This window comes from Salvelinus sp. IW2-2015, linkage group LG20 (assembly GCF_002910315.2).
Source record: "Salvelinus sp. IW2-2015 linkage group LG20, ASM291031v2, whole genome shotgun sequence".
In the NCBI taxonomy this organism is placed as follows: Eukaryota; Metazoa; Chordata; class Actinopteri; order Salmoniformes; family Salmonidae; genus Salvelinus; species Salvelinus sp. IW2-2015.
This window is the reverse complement of record NC_036860.1, coordinates 41,150,930-41,167,297: the sequence shown is the minus strand read 5'-3', so window position 1 is coordinate 41,167,297 and position 16,368 is coordinate 41,150,930. Positions and strand designations below refer to the sequence as shown.

Below are 16,368 nucleotides of genomic sequence, written 5' to 3'. Positions count from 1 at the left end.
GTGTATGTAAACTTCTGACCCACTGGGAATGTGATGAATGTGATGTGAAGAAATAAAAGCTGAAATAAATAATTCTCTATTATTCTGACATTTCACATTCTTAAAATAAAAGTAGTGATCCTAACTGACCTAAGACAGGGAATTTTTAATAGGATTAAAATGTCAAGAATTGTGAAAAACAGTTTACACCTTAGCCAAATACATTTAAACTTTCAACTTCAACTGTAAGTATTCATACCCTTTGTAATGACACTCGAAATTGAGTTGAGGAGCATTCTGTTTCTATTGATCATCCTTGAGATGTTTCTACAACTTGGAGTCAACCGGTGTTAAATTCCATTGAATGGACATGATTTGGAAAGGCACACACCGGTCTATATAAGGTTCCACATCATGGCAAAAACCAAGCCACTGTTGACAGCGCATGTCTGAGCAAAAACCAAGCCATGAGGTCGAAGGAATTGTCCGTAGAGCTCCGAGACAGGATTGTGTCAAAGGCCAAATTTCTGAAGCATTGAAGGTCACCAAGAAGACAGTGGCCAGCATCATTCTTAAATGGAACCACCAAGACTCCTCCTAGAGCTGGCCGGCCGGGCAAACTGAGCAATCGGGGGAGAAGGACCTTGGTCAGGGAGGTGACCAAGAACCCAATGGTCACACCCTGACAGAGATCAAGAGATCTTTGTGTAGATGGGAGAACCTTCCAGAAGGACAACCATCTTTGCAGCACTCCACCAATCAGGCCTCTGTGGTAGAGTGCCCAGACGGTAGTCACGCCTCAGTAAAAGGCACATGAAAGCCCACTTGGAGTTTGCCAAAAGGCACCTAAAGACTCTCAGATTATGAGAAACAAGATTTTCTGGTCTGATGAAACCAAGATATAACTCTTTGGCCTGAATGCCAAGCGTCACATCTGGAAGAAACCTGGTACCATCCCTACGGTGAAGCATGGTGGTGGCAGCCTGTGGAGATGTTTTCAGTGGCAGGGAGACTTGTCAGGATCGACGGAAAGATGAACGGAGCAAAGTAGAGAGAGTGATCCTTGATGAAAACCTGCTGCAGAGCGCTCAGGACCTCAGTCTGGGGCAAAGGTTCACCTTCCAACAGGACAACGACCCTAAGCACACAGCCAAGACAACGCAGGAGTGGCTTCAGGACAAGTCTCCGAATGGCTGGGCCAGTCAAGGACAGAGCCCTGACTTGAACCCGATCGAACATCTCTGGAGAGACCTGAAAATAGCTGTGCAGTGACGCTCCCAATCCAACCTGACAGTGCTTGAGAGGATCTGTAGAGAAGAATGGGAGAAACCCCACAAATACAGGTGTGCCAAGTTTGTAGCGTCATACCCAAGAACACTCAAGGCTGTAATCACTGCCAAAGGTGCTACAAACAAAGTACTGAATGAGGGATCTGAAAACTTACAGTACCAGTCAAAAGTTTGGACACACCTACTCATTCAAGGTTTTTCTTTTTACCAGAATAATAGTGAAGACAACAAAAATATGAAATAACACATATGGAATCATGTAGTAACCAAAATATATTTTAGATTCTTCAAGTAGCCACCCTTTGCCTTGTTGACAGTTTGCAAACTCTTGGTATTCTCTCAACCAGCTTCACCTGGAATGCTTTTCCAACAGTCTTGAAGGAGTTCCCACATATGCTGTTCACTTGTTGGCTGCTTTTCCTTCACTCTGCGGTCCAACTCATCCCAAACCATCTCAATTGGGTTGAGGTTGGGTGATTGAGAAGGCCAGATCATCTGATGCAGCACTCCATCACTCTCCTTGGTCAAATAGCCCTTACACAGCCTGGAGGTGTGTTTTGGGTCATTGTCCTGTTGAAAAACAAATGATAGTCCCACTAAGCGCAAACCAGATGGGATGGCGTATCACTTCAGAATCTGTGGTAGCCATGCTGGTTAAGTGTGCCTTGAATTCTAAATAAATCACTGACAGTGTCACCAGCAAAGCACCACCACACCTTCACACCACCTCCTCCATGCTTCACTGTGGGAACCACACATGGAGAGACCATCCGTTCATCTACTCTGCGTCTCACAAAGACACGGCGATTGGAACCAAGAATTTCAAATTTGGTCTCATCAGACCAAAGGACAGATTTCCACCGGTCTTATGTCCATTGCTCYWGTTTCTTGGCCCAWGRAAGTCTCTTKTMRTTATTGGTGTCCTTTAGTAGTGGTTTCTTTGCAGCAATTCAACCATGAAGGCCTGATTCACACAGTCTCCTCTGAACAGTTGATGTTGAGATGTGTCTGTTACTTGAACTCTGTGAAGCATTTATTTGGGCTGCAATCTGAGGTGCATTTAACTTAACAAACTTATCCTCTGTAGCAGATGTAACTCTGGGTCTTCCTTTCCTGCGGCGGTCCTCATGAGAGCCAGTTACATCATAGTGCTTGATGGTTAACGTGACTGCACTTGAAGAGACTTTCAAAGTTCTTGAAATTGTCTTAAAGTAATGATGGACTGTTGTTTCTCTTTGCTTATTTGAGCTGTTCTTGACATATTATGGACTTGGTCTTCTGCCAAATAAGGCTATCTTCTGTATACCACCCCTACCTTGTCACAACACAACTGATTGGCTCAAATGCATTAAGGAGGGAAGAAGGCACACCGTGTTAATTGAAATTCATTCCAGGTGACTACCTCATGAAGCTGGTTGAGAGAATGCCAAGAGTGTGCAACGCTGTCATCAAGGCAAAAGGTGGCTACTTCGAAGAATCTCAAATAGAAAATATATTTTGATTTGTTTAACACTTTTTTGGTTACTACATGATTCCATATGTTGTTTTTCATAGTTTTGATGTCTTCATTATTATACAATGTAGAAAATAGTAAAAATTAAGAAAAACCKTGGAATGAGTAGGTGTGTCCAAACTTTTGACTGGTACTGTAGATAGGATGACAAGTAACTAAAAAAGGACAACTCTATAGACAACCTGTTAAGGACAACCAAACTCACTTTTCCTTGAAAATCTCCTTCTCGTGTTCGGTCCACACATTCATGAACTGCCGAGCCTTGTACACCTTCATTGGGTCGTCCATCAGGCCGTTCATGTTGATGAACCTGACTCGCCTCTGCTCTGTGTCGTACATCATGGGCGGGATGACGGACAGTTGTCTCATCTGCTTCTCGTTGTTCTATTGGACAAGAGGGAGGGGAGGGGTTTAGAGATTACATTTGTTAACTTCTTTGGGACTGGGGGGCAGTATTGAGTAGCTTGGATGAATAAGGTGCCCAGAGTAAACTGCCTGCTACTCAGGCCCAAAAGCTAGAATATGCATATAATTAGTAGATTTGGATAGAAAACACTCTGAAGTTTCTAAAACTGTTTGAATGATGTCTGTGAGTATAACAGAACTCATATGGCAGGCAAAAACCTGAGAAAAAATCCAACCAGGAAGTGGGAAATCTGAGGTTTGTAGGTTTTCAAGTCTTTGCCTATCCAATATACAGTGTCTATGGGGTCATATTGCACTTCCTACGGCTTCCATTAGATGTCAACAGTCTTTAGAACCTTGTTTCAGGCTTCTACTATGAAGGGGGAGCGAATAAGAGCTGTTTGACTAAGAGGTCTGGCAGAATGCCATGAGCTAAGTCATGCGTGCGGCCGTGAGAGCGAGCTGCGTTCCTTTTCATTTCTAAAAGACAAAGGAATTGTCCGGTTGAAACATTATTGAAGATTTATGAAAAAAACATCCTAAAGATTGATTCTATACATCATTTGACATGTTTCTACAAACTGTAATATAACTTTTTTGACTTTTCATCTGAACTAATTGCTTGCGCATTGTGCATTTGGATTACTGGGCTAAACGCGCAGGTGGAAAAGGAGGTATTTGGACATAAAGGATGGACTTTATCGAACAAAACAAACATTTATTGTTGAACTGGGATTCCTAGGAGTGCATTCCGATGAAGATCATCAAAGTGAATATTTATAACGCTATTTCTGAGTTGTGACACCTCTCCTTCTTTGGAAAATGGCTGCATGTTTTTCTGTGACTTGGCGCTGACCTAACATAAGGTGTGCTTTCGCCGTAAAGCCTTTTTGAAATCTGACACAGCGGTTACATTAAGGAGAAGTTTATCTTTAATTGTGTGTTTAACACTTGTTTCTTTTATCAATGTTTATGATGAGTATTTCTGTAATTTGATGTGGCTCTCTGCACTTTCACCGGATGTTTGTTTGAGACAATGCATTTCTGAACATAACACACCAGTTTCAAATTAGGTTTTTGGACATAAAGATTAACTTTATCAAACAAAACACACATTTATTGTCTAACATGGAGTCCTTGGAGTGCCTTCCGGTGAAGATCATCAAAGGTTAGTGATTAATTTTAAAGCTATTTCTGTCTTTTATGACACCTCTCCTTCTTTGGAAAATGGCTGTATGGTTTTCTGTGACTAGGCGCTGACCTAACATAATCGCAAGGTGTGCTTTTGCCGTAAAGCCTTTTTGAAATCAGACACTGTGGCTGGATTAACGAGAAGTTTATCTTTAAAATGGTGTATAATACTTGTATGTTTGAGGAATTTTAATTATGAGATTTCTGTTGTTTTGAATTTGGCGCCCTGCAATTTCACTAGGGACGCTAGCGTCCCACATATCCCAGAGAGGTTTTAACCTTGTTACAACTTGATTCAATGGCTGCATCCTGATTCTCAACCCTTCTCACCAAGTGTTATTAATTTAAAAGCATTGAGAGTTCTAACCCTTGTGAAATCCATTACAGGAAGTGTGCAACTGCACACTTCAGGAGAAGGGTGAAGAACAGGACGTAGCCAATGACGCTGCTACACTTCCTAAGAACTAGGGGAAGTGGTAATGTGTTTAGCGGTGTAATGTAACTATTCATAATCAGTAGAGTGTCTTGACCATCATGACATCAGTGTGGGCTATGCCTTAAGGGGACTTTTGGGCAGTTGGTGGTGACAACCTCTTTGGTCATAATAATACTCAAACTTGGCAATGGTTCAGTGAAGAATGTTCACATTTGTGAAGTGTGTTCATTTCCACAAGAGCTATAACAGACAAACGGAGATGTTTCAAAGTTAACAGCACTCACCTCCTGTTCAGAAAGGCCGTCGATGATTTCAGAAATCTCATGCTCGCTTCTGGCAATGGTCGCAGACATTCCAGTTCCTCTCTGACCAACCCTAGTGGGAGAACAAAACACAAGGAAATTAAGAAACTACTTGTTTCAAAACCCATATTATTATGCCCTCTTGCGCATCCTCCACATAATACTGGGTAGGTGCCATCACATTGTCACATAGGGTGCCCCTCCCTCCCTCCCTCCCTCCCTCCCTCATGACCCTTCTGTCACCTTTTCCCTTCAAGGAAAAAAGGCTCAATCCTGTATCAAACCGGTTTTCTGAGAAATCTGCAAACAAAGCTTGGAAAACATTAGGTCTGCTGACAAATTAAGTTGCTTTAGCATTCAGGAAGTTAACTTCCTTCTCAACCACCTGCCATTGACAGTGCATTCAGAAAGTATTTATACCCCTTGACTTATTCCACATTTTGTTGTATTACAGCCTGATTCAAAATGGATTAAAATAGTTTTTTCTCTTACCCATCTACACACAATACCCTATAATGGCAAAGTGAAATCATGTTTTTAGACATTTTTGCAAATGTATTAGAAATATACATTTGCATAAGTATTCACACCCTTGAGTCAATACATGTTAGAATCACCTTTGGCAGCGATTACAGCTGTGAGTCTTTCTGGGTAAGTCTCTAAATCCTTGCACACATTGCAAGCCTTAATGCTCAAATCAATTTTATTTTGGTCTACCGACTGTCCAAACAACCGGTTACAAGTGACCAAATCAGATTTGGGTGTGTTCAGATAGAAGTAATTTGCTGACAAGGCTACGCTAGTTGTCATAGTAACGATGGGTGTGTGTGGAGTGGCGTAGGGTAAGAACACTTAAAACCTCAAAGGATAACATGACCCAACTTTCAAAACAAGTATTTTGGCTAGTTACAGCAGTCAACTAGCTAGCTAGTTAGTGATTGTGCTAGAAAGCTATACAGCTCATTTGTTTGTAAACAATTAACAAGCTAGTTAGCTACCACATGTTCTTGTCAAACTTTCAACAGAGTAGCTAGCCAGCAAAAAGATATGCGGAATAAGTCTAAAAACCACTTGAGGGCAAATAAATCAGATTTGACCATTCAGACACAAGTCACATGACCAGGAATCGTATTTGTATGACGTCAAACCACCTACAAAGGATTGAACTATTTGATTCCAAGTGCTTTTTAACTGTTCAGACTACAGGAAAATTTACAGATTCTAATCAGATATGCAAATAAATGGGATTAGTCACTTCAAACTGCCAATGTGAACAATGCTTAAGAGCATTGCACACCTGGATTATACAATATTTGCACATTATTATTTTTTAAATTCTTTCAAGCTCTGCCAAGTTGGTTGTTGATCATTGCTAGACAGCCATTTAAYTGTTACCATAGATTTAAGCCGATTTACAGTACCAGTCAAAAGTTGACACGCCTACTCATTCCAGGATTTTCTTTGTTTTTACTATTTTCTACAGTGTAAAATAATAGTGAAGACATCAAAACTATGAAATAACACATGGAATCATGTAGTAACAAAAAAAGTGTTTAACATATTTTATATTTGAGATTCTTCAAAGTAGTCACCCTTTGCCTTGATGACACCTTTGCACACTCTTGGCATGGATATTCAARGTCTGCTTTTTAACATTTAAACCATCTACCAATAGGTTCCCTTCTTTGCATTGGAAAACCTCCCTGGTTTAAAATTCACTGCTCAACTGAGGGCCCTTACAGATAARTGTATGTGTGGGGTACAGAGATGAGGTAGTCCTTCAAAATCATGTTAAACAGTGTTATTGCACACAGAGTACATGCAACTTATTATGTGACTTGTTAAGCAAGCTTGCCACAACAAAGTGGTTGAATACTTATTGACAAGACATTTCAGCTTTTCATTTTTTATTCATTTATAAAGATTTCTAAAAACATAATTCCACTTTGACATTATGGGATATTGTGTGTAGGCCAGTGAAAGAAAATCTTAATTTAATCAAGTTTTAATTCAGGCTGTGTGGAAAAGTGGGGTGAATACTTTATGAACGCACTGTAAAATATGTAATGATTTTTTTTAAAGAAGTGTTTTACTAAAGCCTTTGAAGTGGAAACTGAAAACCACAAGGACCAAAAACGAGTACAGAAGGACTTGCAAGGGTGGTTTATTACTTAATTTGCAATTGTGCTGCTGGGGAAACAATGCCCCCATTGTTTTTTTGTTGGGGGTTTTTACCACTAAACAAAAGGCAAAAAGCGATCATTAATCAAATTAAACAGTCAACATGTTGTGACTAAAGGTAATGGCTCTAAGTTGACTGAAATCATTCAAACTAGGGGGAAATTACTTTATAGTTGAATGTCAATGTCTCTTCTCTCGCCTGTAGAAAAATACTTCTAAAAAGGATACAATTAACTTTTAAATCTGGAATGTTTGGCATCATGAATCAACCTTCCATGACACATCCTGCCCCTAATGTTGACTCTTTACAGCTACAATGATAGCATCCAAAAAATGAGAACAATCCTCAAAAGGAAATAGTCTAAAATACACAACAGGGACATTGTTGCTTCTACACCGGCATTGCTTGCTGTTTGGGATTTTAGGTTGGGTTTCTGTACAGCACTTTGAGATATCAGCTGACGTAAGAAGGGCTATATAAATAAATTTGATTTGAAATTTGATTTGATTGGGGTACAAATAAATGGGTAAGAAATCGGCTAGACCTTTTTGGCTAATCATTACTTTCAATGCCTGGTCTAGTACTAGCAGTCTGATCTAACATCCCTGACCTGCCTTGCTAGAAGATTTCAGAGAAAGACTCAAGCCTGTGTGCCAGGAACAGCCAGACGCTGGCTGGACTGACCCCTGACACAGCCAGCTGATCTGCCTGCAGCACACCACCTAGCATGCATCTCAATAGTGCAAAGAGGCATCCTCTCCTTGTTTCCCCCATCATTCTGCACTGATCTAAAAGAAACTGGACAGGTGATTGCAACTTCTTAGAATACGAGGCATTGATTGTATTGCTTTCACCTGTCCTGTGTTTTCAGTAGGAGGGGATCCTTGCCAATGCATTTTGAGGAGGCGGTGAGGAGAGAAGACGCAAGCAATCGATGGAAGACTTTCGAGATATATCCCAGCTCTACTGCTGCATCGTAGCCTCCAGGCAGCGTAAGAGAAAAGTTTAATTCCAGTTACCCATTCCCTCAATTTACCTCTGGAAGCGCTCCTGCTGCTCTCTCTGCTTGCGTATTTCGGGGAACTGTCTCTCGTAGTACTCCCTGGTGCGGCTATCCTTGGCCTTGCGACGCGGGTTGTTCTCCATCCGCTCCACCTTCTTCTCCCACGCCTCCATCAGCTGGTCGTAGCGCTGGCAGATGTTCTGTTCCTGAACCACACAATACAGGTTTGTAAAAGGGGATTTGGATGTTGAGGTATAACATGACAAGACCTAAAGCAAACCTTACCCATGGCTCTCCTGACCTACATCTGTAAGCAAATGGATAAGTAGAATGTATCCAAAATCACAAATCTTGTGCTGATGATACCCTGTCATTATTTCACCACGCTTCTCAAAATTAATTCTGGCCACAACTGTGAAATCCAGAGAGTTCCACTGGCCATCTTGGACTTAAAATGTGAGATGTTTGAGATGGAACATTACAGCATTTACAAATTATGGACATTAACCAGAGAAAAAAAAAAGAGAGGACTAGAAGATATGGAGAGTCTCATACAGGGAGGACAATACAGCCTTGTTTCCACTCTCGACTAGCAAGGGCCAAACAATCCACCTTCCTCTTGGCAGGTGGCCATGCTGCGCACTCTGGTGCCATTGTTCAGAGTCCAAAAGGTCTGTCTGACCCTGCCTGGAAGGAGCCTGCTAAAAGCTGCACTCACTGAACCATAACCACCTATCTTGATCATTTACAAAAATGTATAACGTTTCCACATGGGGTGATCAGACTAGAATATATTTAGCATGCTAGCTGATCCCAAATACTTCCAGACTTTGCGCAAATGCTAGTTAGTTTCGTGAGCCAATGCTAACTCGAACTTCTGTCATTCTGGACACAGCGACATAAAAATGGTATCCATGAAACAGAGACATTATTTTACTGTAACAGAGGAGAAGTTAAGAAGGTTAGAGGAGTAGCCTATCAATGAACATTGATTCTGGAAATGTAATGATCAGTTTGTCGTGCGCTGCATTAAGGTACCACGTACTACTAGCAGCATATTAGCCACAGAAGCTGTCTAGTTTTATACATCTGCAATGAGCATAAAACACAACTACAGTTGAAGTTTACATACACTTAGGTTGGAGTCATTAAAACTCGTTTCTCAACCACTCCACAAATTTCTTGTTAACAAACTAGATTTTTGGCAAGTCGGTTAGGACATCTACTTTGTGCATGACACAAGTCATTTTTCCAACTATTGTTTACAAACAGAGTATTTCACTTATAATTCACTGTATCACAATTCCAGTGGGTCAGAAGTTTACATACACTAAGCTGACTGTGCCTTTGAACAGCTTGGAAAATTCCAGAAAATATCGTCATGGCTTTAGAAGCTTCTTATAGGCTAATTGACATCATTTCAGTCAATTGGAGGTGTACCTGTGGACGTATTTCAAGGCCTACCTTCAAACTCAGTGCCTCTTTGCTTGACATTATGGGAAAATCTAAAGAAATCAGCCAAGACCTCAGAAAAAAAATTGTGGACCTCCACAAGTCTGGTTCATCCTTGGGAGCAATTTCCAAACGCCTGAAGGTACCACGTTCATCTGTACAAACAATAGTACGCAAGTATAAACACCGTGGGACCACGCAGTCGTCATGCCGCTCAGGAAGGAGACGCGTCTGTCTCCTAAAGATGAACGTACTTTGGTGCGAAAAGTGCAAATCAATCCCAGAACAGCAGCAAAAGACCTTGTGACGATGCTGGAGGAAACAGGTATAAAAGTATCTATATCCACAGTAAATTGAGTCCTATATCGACGTAGCCYCTCAGGGAAGAAGCCACTGCTCCAAAACCGCCATAAAAAAGCCAGACTACGGTTTTTAACTGCACAAAGATTGGACTTTTTGGAGAAATGTCCTCTGGTCCGATGAAAAAAAAATAGAACTGTTTGGCCATAATGACCATCAATTATGTTTGGAGGAAAAAGGGGGAAGCTTGCAAGCCGAAGAACACCATTCCAGCCGTGAAGCACGGGGGTGGCAGCATCATGTTGTGGGGGTGCTTTGCTGCAGGAGGGACTGATGCACTTCACAAAATAGATGGCATCATAAGAGAGGAAAATTATGTGGATATATTGAAGCAACATCTCAAGACATCAGTCAGGAAYTTAAAGCTTGGTCACAAATGGGTCTTCCAAATGGAGAATGACCCCAAGCATACTTCCAAAGTTGTGGCAAAATGGCTTAAGGATAACAAAGTCAAGGTATTGGAGTGGCCATCACAAAGCCCTGACCTTAATCCTACAGAAAACATGTGTGCGAGCAAGGAGGCCTACAAACCTGACTCAGTTGCACCAGCTCTGTCAGGAGGAATGGGCCAAAATTCACCCAACTTATTGTGGAATGCTACCAAATACTAATTGAGTATATGTAAACTTCTGACCCACTGGGAATGTGATGAAAGAAATAAAAGCTGAAATAAATCATTCTCTCCACTATTATTCTGACATTTCACATTCTTAAAATAAAGTGGTGATCCTATCTGACCTAAGACAGGGAATTTTTACTAGGATTAAATGTCAGGAATTGTGAAAAACTGAGTTTAAATGTATTTGGCTAAGGTGTATGTAAACTTCCAACTTCAACTGTATGTAAGGATTTGGCCACTAGTTCTCATTCTGAGAAATAAGGTAGGCCACTTGATTTCAACATCTGAACAAAGTGGACAGGCAAGCATGCTGATCAAACAGTTTGAGACAGGCAGGTGTGTTCATAACAATTATAAATAACAAAACTGTTCTACCTTCTTAGTTAGCAAATAGATCAAAGTTGGCTAAACTTGAATTATAAAGATTAGGTGGCTACCCACTAGCACGTGGGCTTGTGCTTGAGAGACTGTTTATGAGACCTGTCTTAATTTCCTATAATGCCTGCTACAAGAAGTTAGTCATTATTAGTGAATGTGCATTATGCATGGTTCTGGTTAAATTTGTAACAAAAAGGGCATTTTTCATTGACAGACTTGAAAGCCAGATCAGTTATTATTATTGCAAAAAAGCAGGTTAAACTATTTTGATAAAATAATGAAATAATTAGTGGGGTTTATATTTAGCCTAATTTCACACGTCCTGAATTCATGAGATTATTGATGACTGTTTGAAATGCAGTGTATTTGACCTTTTAAATTGTACACCAAAGCTTATTTAGAGAGAACATATTATTTTTTTTAATTTTTTTTTTAGATACTGTATATAATGTGAAACACCCATATGATTTTAAGGCATATCGCCCAGCCCTATTAGATAGCCTGTTCAAACAGATAATGTTACTAGGGCTGACGCCAATTAGTCGACTGGTCGATTGTTTGGTCGACCGAGATTTTTTTTGGGTTGTTGAGTAGTAACAAATATAAAAATATATATTATTTTTAATGGCACACAAGACACCTGTCTTACTCACGCCCATCTCAGTGAACTAATCCATTGCGGAGGCCGTGGGGATGGCACAGTCCAAGAAGAAGGGGAGTGTGGCTAAGATGCACAATGGACGTCTCTCTCCAGAATGCGCTCCGATGCCAATTTGTGCACATTCATTGTTTGATTGTTAGTGTTTATCAATTCCCTATTACATATATCACCAGTAGTACATTTACCGTTAATTTCTATCATTTCTAATCTACAATGTTTGTTTGGTTGCGATAATTTCTGTTAATTAATTCAATATATTATTCCAGTCTTTTACCGTTCTCATTTTTGGAGTGGACACTATTTGCAGAGTGCACAACCTATGCTACACTTGTGAGTAACATGTTTTGGTTTATTTAATTCCATATGTGAGTTTTGTCAATTTAGTCATTGTCTTTTGTTTGGATCACTCCTGTCAATATTGAGTTAGGACGCGCACCTGATTTATGCATAGAAGTAGGCCTATAGGCTACCTGGCCTGCGAGCAAATGTAGGCATATAAATGTGCACATTTGGGGATCTGATAGTATTTCTGATTGGCTTAATGTACCACCACTAATGAGCTGTGGAGCTGAATGTAATGTTTTCTTCTCCTCAAACAGCAAGCAAACTAAGTCTGTTTTTACATCCATTGACAATGACAATAGTTCCTTAATTAATGTATTTGAAAAATCTTTCCAGCTCTCTCCCTTTCGATAACTACTCAGTGTGAAAGGGAAAAACGTCATGCTCTGATCCAATGGAAACGTCATAAAATAGGCCGACCTGATTACTTCTATTCCCTTGCTCAAATAGCCTACAGCTGTGTCTGTCCCAAGCTGACCGGTGCGGGAAACTGAGGGCCCAGAATATTTTATAAAATGTTGCAAGTTTGCTAGCTTAAGCTTCGGGCTGGACCCAGAGTAGGAGCAGGTGGAGGATGGTTGGAGCAGGTGGAGGATGGTTGGGTCAGGTTAAGTTGTTTTTCTTCTGGTTATCTTGATCTTTGGCTCCCTCGAGTCATTTGTGTCATATTTCATCAAGCAAAGTGCTTAAAGCATCAGAGAACCTCAATGCATATATAGTTGATTTTATTCAAACACATAAGGTGTGTCTATATATGGAAAAACACACATTCAAAAATTTAGATCAATCAAATAGTCGAAAGAATAGACGACTTTCGGGTGGACCAAGATTTTCTTTTGTCGGGGACAGCCCTAAGTGTTACAAACATGTCAAACAAGAAATTATGAAACCAATAAGTGGGCATATAAATGCAAGCTAGTGTGCGTGGTTGCCACCTATTGCTTTCAAATTCAACTGGTGCCAGAAGACATAAAAATTACATCAAATTGAGGAATGTGATGCAGTTTAACATTCTGTACATGCATAGAGTAAAAGAGTTTGCCAATGGGGTAAACAATCAAAGTATTATTGTCCATGGTCAGTTTGGGTCATCTCTATGAGAGCACAGCATGTCAGTCAGTCTGTCCGTGAGGCTGTGTGTGTGTGTGCGTGCGCGTGTGTATGAGTCTCTGTATTTTGGTCAAAGCATCCAGCACATGCCTTGAAGTTTCCTTCCCTTGCAGCCCTCAACAGCAGGGAGAGAGACTTACCCTTTGTTTACGAGCATGGTTCCTTCTCTTGAAAAACAGAATCAGCTTCTTCCTCATCACTTGATTACTGGGAGAGAGAGAAAAACGGTTTGTTCAGTGAGGTGTGCGCCGATCTAGGTCCTATAGGGACTAGAGGTCGGCCGATTAATTAGGGCCGATTTCAAGTTTTTGGATGCCGATTACATTGCACTCCACGAGGAGACTGCGTGGCAGGCTGACCACCTGTTACGCAAGTGCTGCAAGGAGCCAAGTTAAGTTGCTAGCTAGCAGTAAACTTATGTTATGAAAAACAATCGATCTTAACATAATCACTAGTTAACTAAACATGGTTGATGACATTACAAGTTTAACTAGCTTGTCCTGCGCTGCAAATAATCAATGCGGGGCCTGTTAATTTATCATTGAATCACAGCCTACTTRGCCAAACGGGTGATGATTTAACAAGCGCATTCGTGAAAAAAAGCACTGTCGTTGCACCAATGTACCTAACGATAAACATCAATGCCTTTCTTAAACTCAATACACAAGTATACATTTTTAAACCTGCATATTTAGTTTATTTTTTATTTTTATCATGTTAGCAGGCGATATTAACTAGGGAAATTGTGTCATTTCTCTTGTGTTCTGTGCAAGTAGAGTCAGGGTATATGCAGCAGTTTGGGCCGCCTGGCTCGTTGCGAACTGTGTGAACACCATTTCTTCCTAACAAAGACCATAATTAATTTGCCAGAATTTTACATAATTATGACATAACATTGAAGGTTGTGCAATGTAACAGCAATATTTAGACTTATGGATGCCACKCGTTAGATAAAATACAGAACGGTTCTGTATTTCAATAAAGAATAAACGTTTTGTTTTCGAAATGATCGTTTCTGGATTTGACCAGATTCATGACCTAAGGCTCGTATTTTTGTGTGTTTATTATATTATAATTAAGTCTATGATTTGATATAGCAGTCTGAGCGGTGGTAGGCAGCAGCAGGCTCGTAAGCATTCATTCAAACAGCACTTTCCAGCATTTGCCAGCAGCTCTTCGCAATGCTTGAAGCACAGCGCTGTTTGTGACTTCAAGCCTATCAACTCCCGAGATTAGGCTGGCAATACTGAAGTGCCTATAATAACATCCAATAGTCAAAGGTATATGAAATACAAATGGTATAGAGAGAAATAGTCCTATAATAACTACAACCTAAAACTTCTTACCTGGGAATATTGAAGACTCATGCTAAAAGGAACCACCAGCTTTCATATGTTCTCATGTTCTGAGCAAGGAACTTAAACGTTAGCTTTTTTATATGGCACATATTGCACTTTTACTTTCTTCTCCAACACTGTGTTTTTGCATTATTTAAACCAAATTGAATATGTTTCATTATTTACTTGAGACTAAATAGATTTTTATTTGTGCATTATATTAAGTTAAAATAAAAGTGTTAATTCAGTATTGTTGTAATTATTACAAATATATAAAAATTGTCKGATTAATCGGTATCGGCTTTTTTTGATCCTCCAATAATCTGTATCGGCATTAAAATCATAATCGGTCGACCTCTAATAGGGACACTACTATTGCTGTTAACACTACAACAAAATTATCCTGTAGGAAATACCATGGAAGCACTAAACAGTTACACAAGATAATATGTGCACAACACATGCCTATTTAACTCTACATAAAGAAACAACATAACATTCTGCCTTCCACCTCCCCATTAATATGAGGAATTAGAGAAGGAGGGTCCTGTATCAACAACAACCCCTAGGGCCTCCCGAGTGGCACAGCTGTCTAAGGAACTGCATTACAGTGCTAGAGGCGTCATTACAGATCCGGGTTCGATCCCGGGCTGTGATGCAGCCGGCCGCGACAGGGAGACCCATGAGGCGGCGCACAATTGGCCCATTGTCGTCCGGGTTAGGGGAGGGTTTGGGCGGCTGGGATGTCCCATCGCGCTCTAGCGACTTCTTGTGGCTTTACGGTGTTTCCTCCGACACATTGGTGCGGCTGGCTTCCAGGTTAAGCGAGCAGTGTGTCAAGAAGCAGTGCGGCTTGGTGGGGTCATGTTTCGGGGGACGCATGACTCTCGACAAAAGTAACTACCAATTGGATATCACAAAATTGGGGAGAAAAGGGGGTAAAAAGTTCCAAAAAAGAAATCAAATAAACACAACCCCTATCTATCATTGGTCAACACGATCATCTACTGAGTTTGCAGGCTGGTTCTTTTTATATTTTATTTAATTGCTATCTGAGAAAAATAAAAGCAGTGTGATAGGTGAGTAACTTGGGCAATGTGTGTACAACAAGCATATTACACACACACCTGGACTCTCAATGCCTTGACCCTGAGAGTCAGTACAGTACATTTTATATTTACACTTTAGTCATTCAGCAGACGCTCTTATCCAGAGCGACTTACAGGAGCAATTAGAGTTAAGTGCCTTGCTCAAGGGCACGTCTACAGATTTTTTACATAGTTGGCCGGGGATTTGAACCAGCAACCTTTCAGTTACTGGCCCAACGCTCTTAACTGCTAGACGACTTGCCGCCCTCAGTCAGTGGTGTAAAGTATTTAAGTAAAAATACTTTAAATTACTACTCAAGTAGTTTTMGGGGGGTTTTGACTACTTTTACTTCACTACATTCCTTAGAATATTGTACTTTATACTCCATACATTTTCCTTGACACCCAAAAYCACTCGTTACATTTTCAATGCTTAGTAGGACAGGAAAATAGTCAAATTCACGAACATCCATGGTCATCCCTACTGCCTCTGATCTGGCGGACTCACTAAACACGATTCGTTTGTAAATGAAATCTGAATGTTGGTGTGCCACTGGCGGTCTGTACATTTTAAAAACAAGAAAATGGTGCCATCTGGTTTGCTTAATACAAGGAATTAGAAATGATGTTTTGATACATAAGCATATTTTAGCAATTACATTTACGTTTGATACTTAAGTACATTTCAAACCAAATACTTTTAGACTTTTACTCAAGTATA

General features: G+C 40.4%; 1 protein-coding gene across 3 annotated transcripts in view; it reads right to left on the bottom strand.

Annotated features, from left to right (window-relative positions):
- ncor1 (nuclear receptor corepressor 1) overlaps positions 1–16,368 on the bottom strand; it is a 118,530-nt gene that overhangs the window by 54,728 nt on the left and 47,434 nt on the right. For all 3 annotated transcript variants that reach the window (XM_024011273.2, XM_070449395.1, XM_024011277.2), the window contains exons 9-12: positions 13,363–13,429; positions 8,334–8,506; positions 5,098–5,188; positions 2,987–3,165 (exon numbers count right to left, since the gene is read on the bottom strand). In XM_024011273.2, coding sequence (XP_023867041.1) covers positions 2,987–3,165; positions 5,098–5,188; positions 8,334–8,506; positions 13,363–13,429 — 510 coding nt within the window. The remainder of the gene's footprint in view (positions 1–2,986; positions 3,166–5,097; positions 5,189–8,333; positions 8,507–13,362; positions 13,430–16,368) is intronic.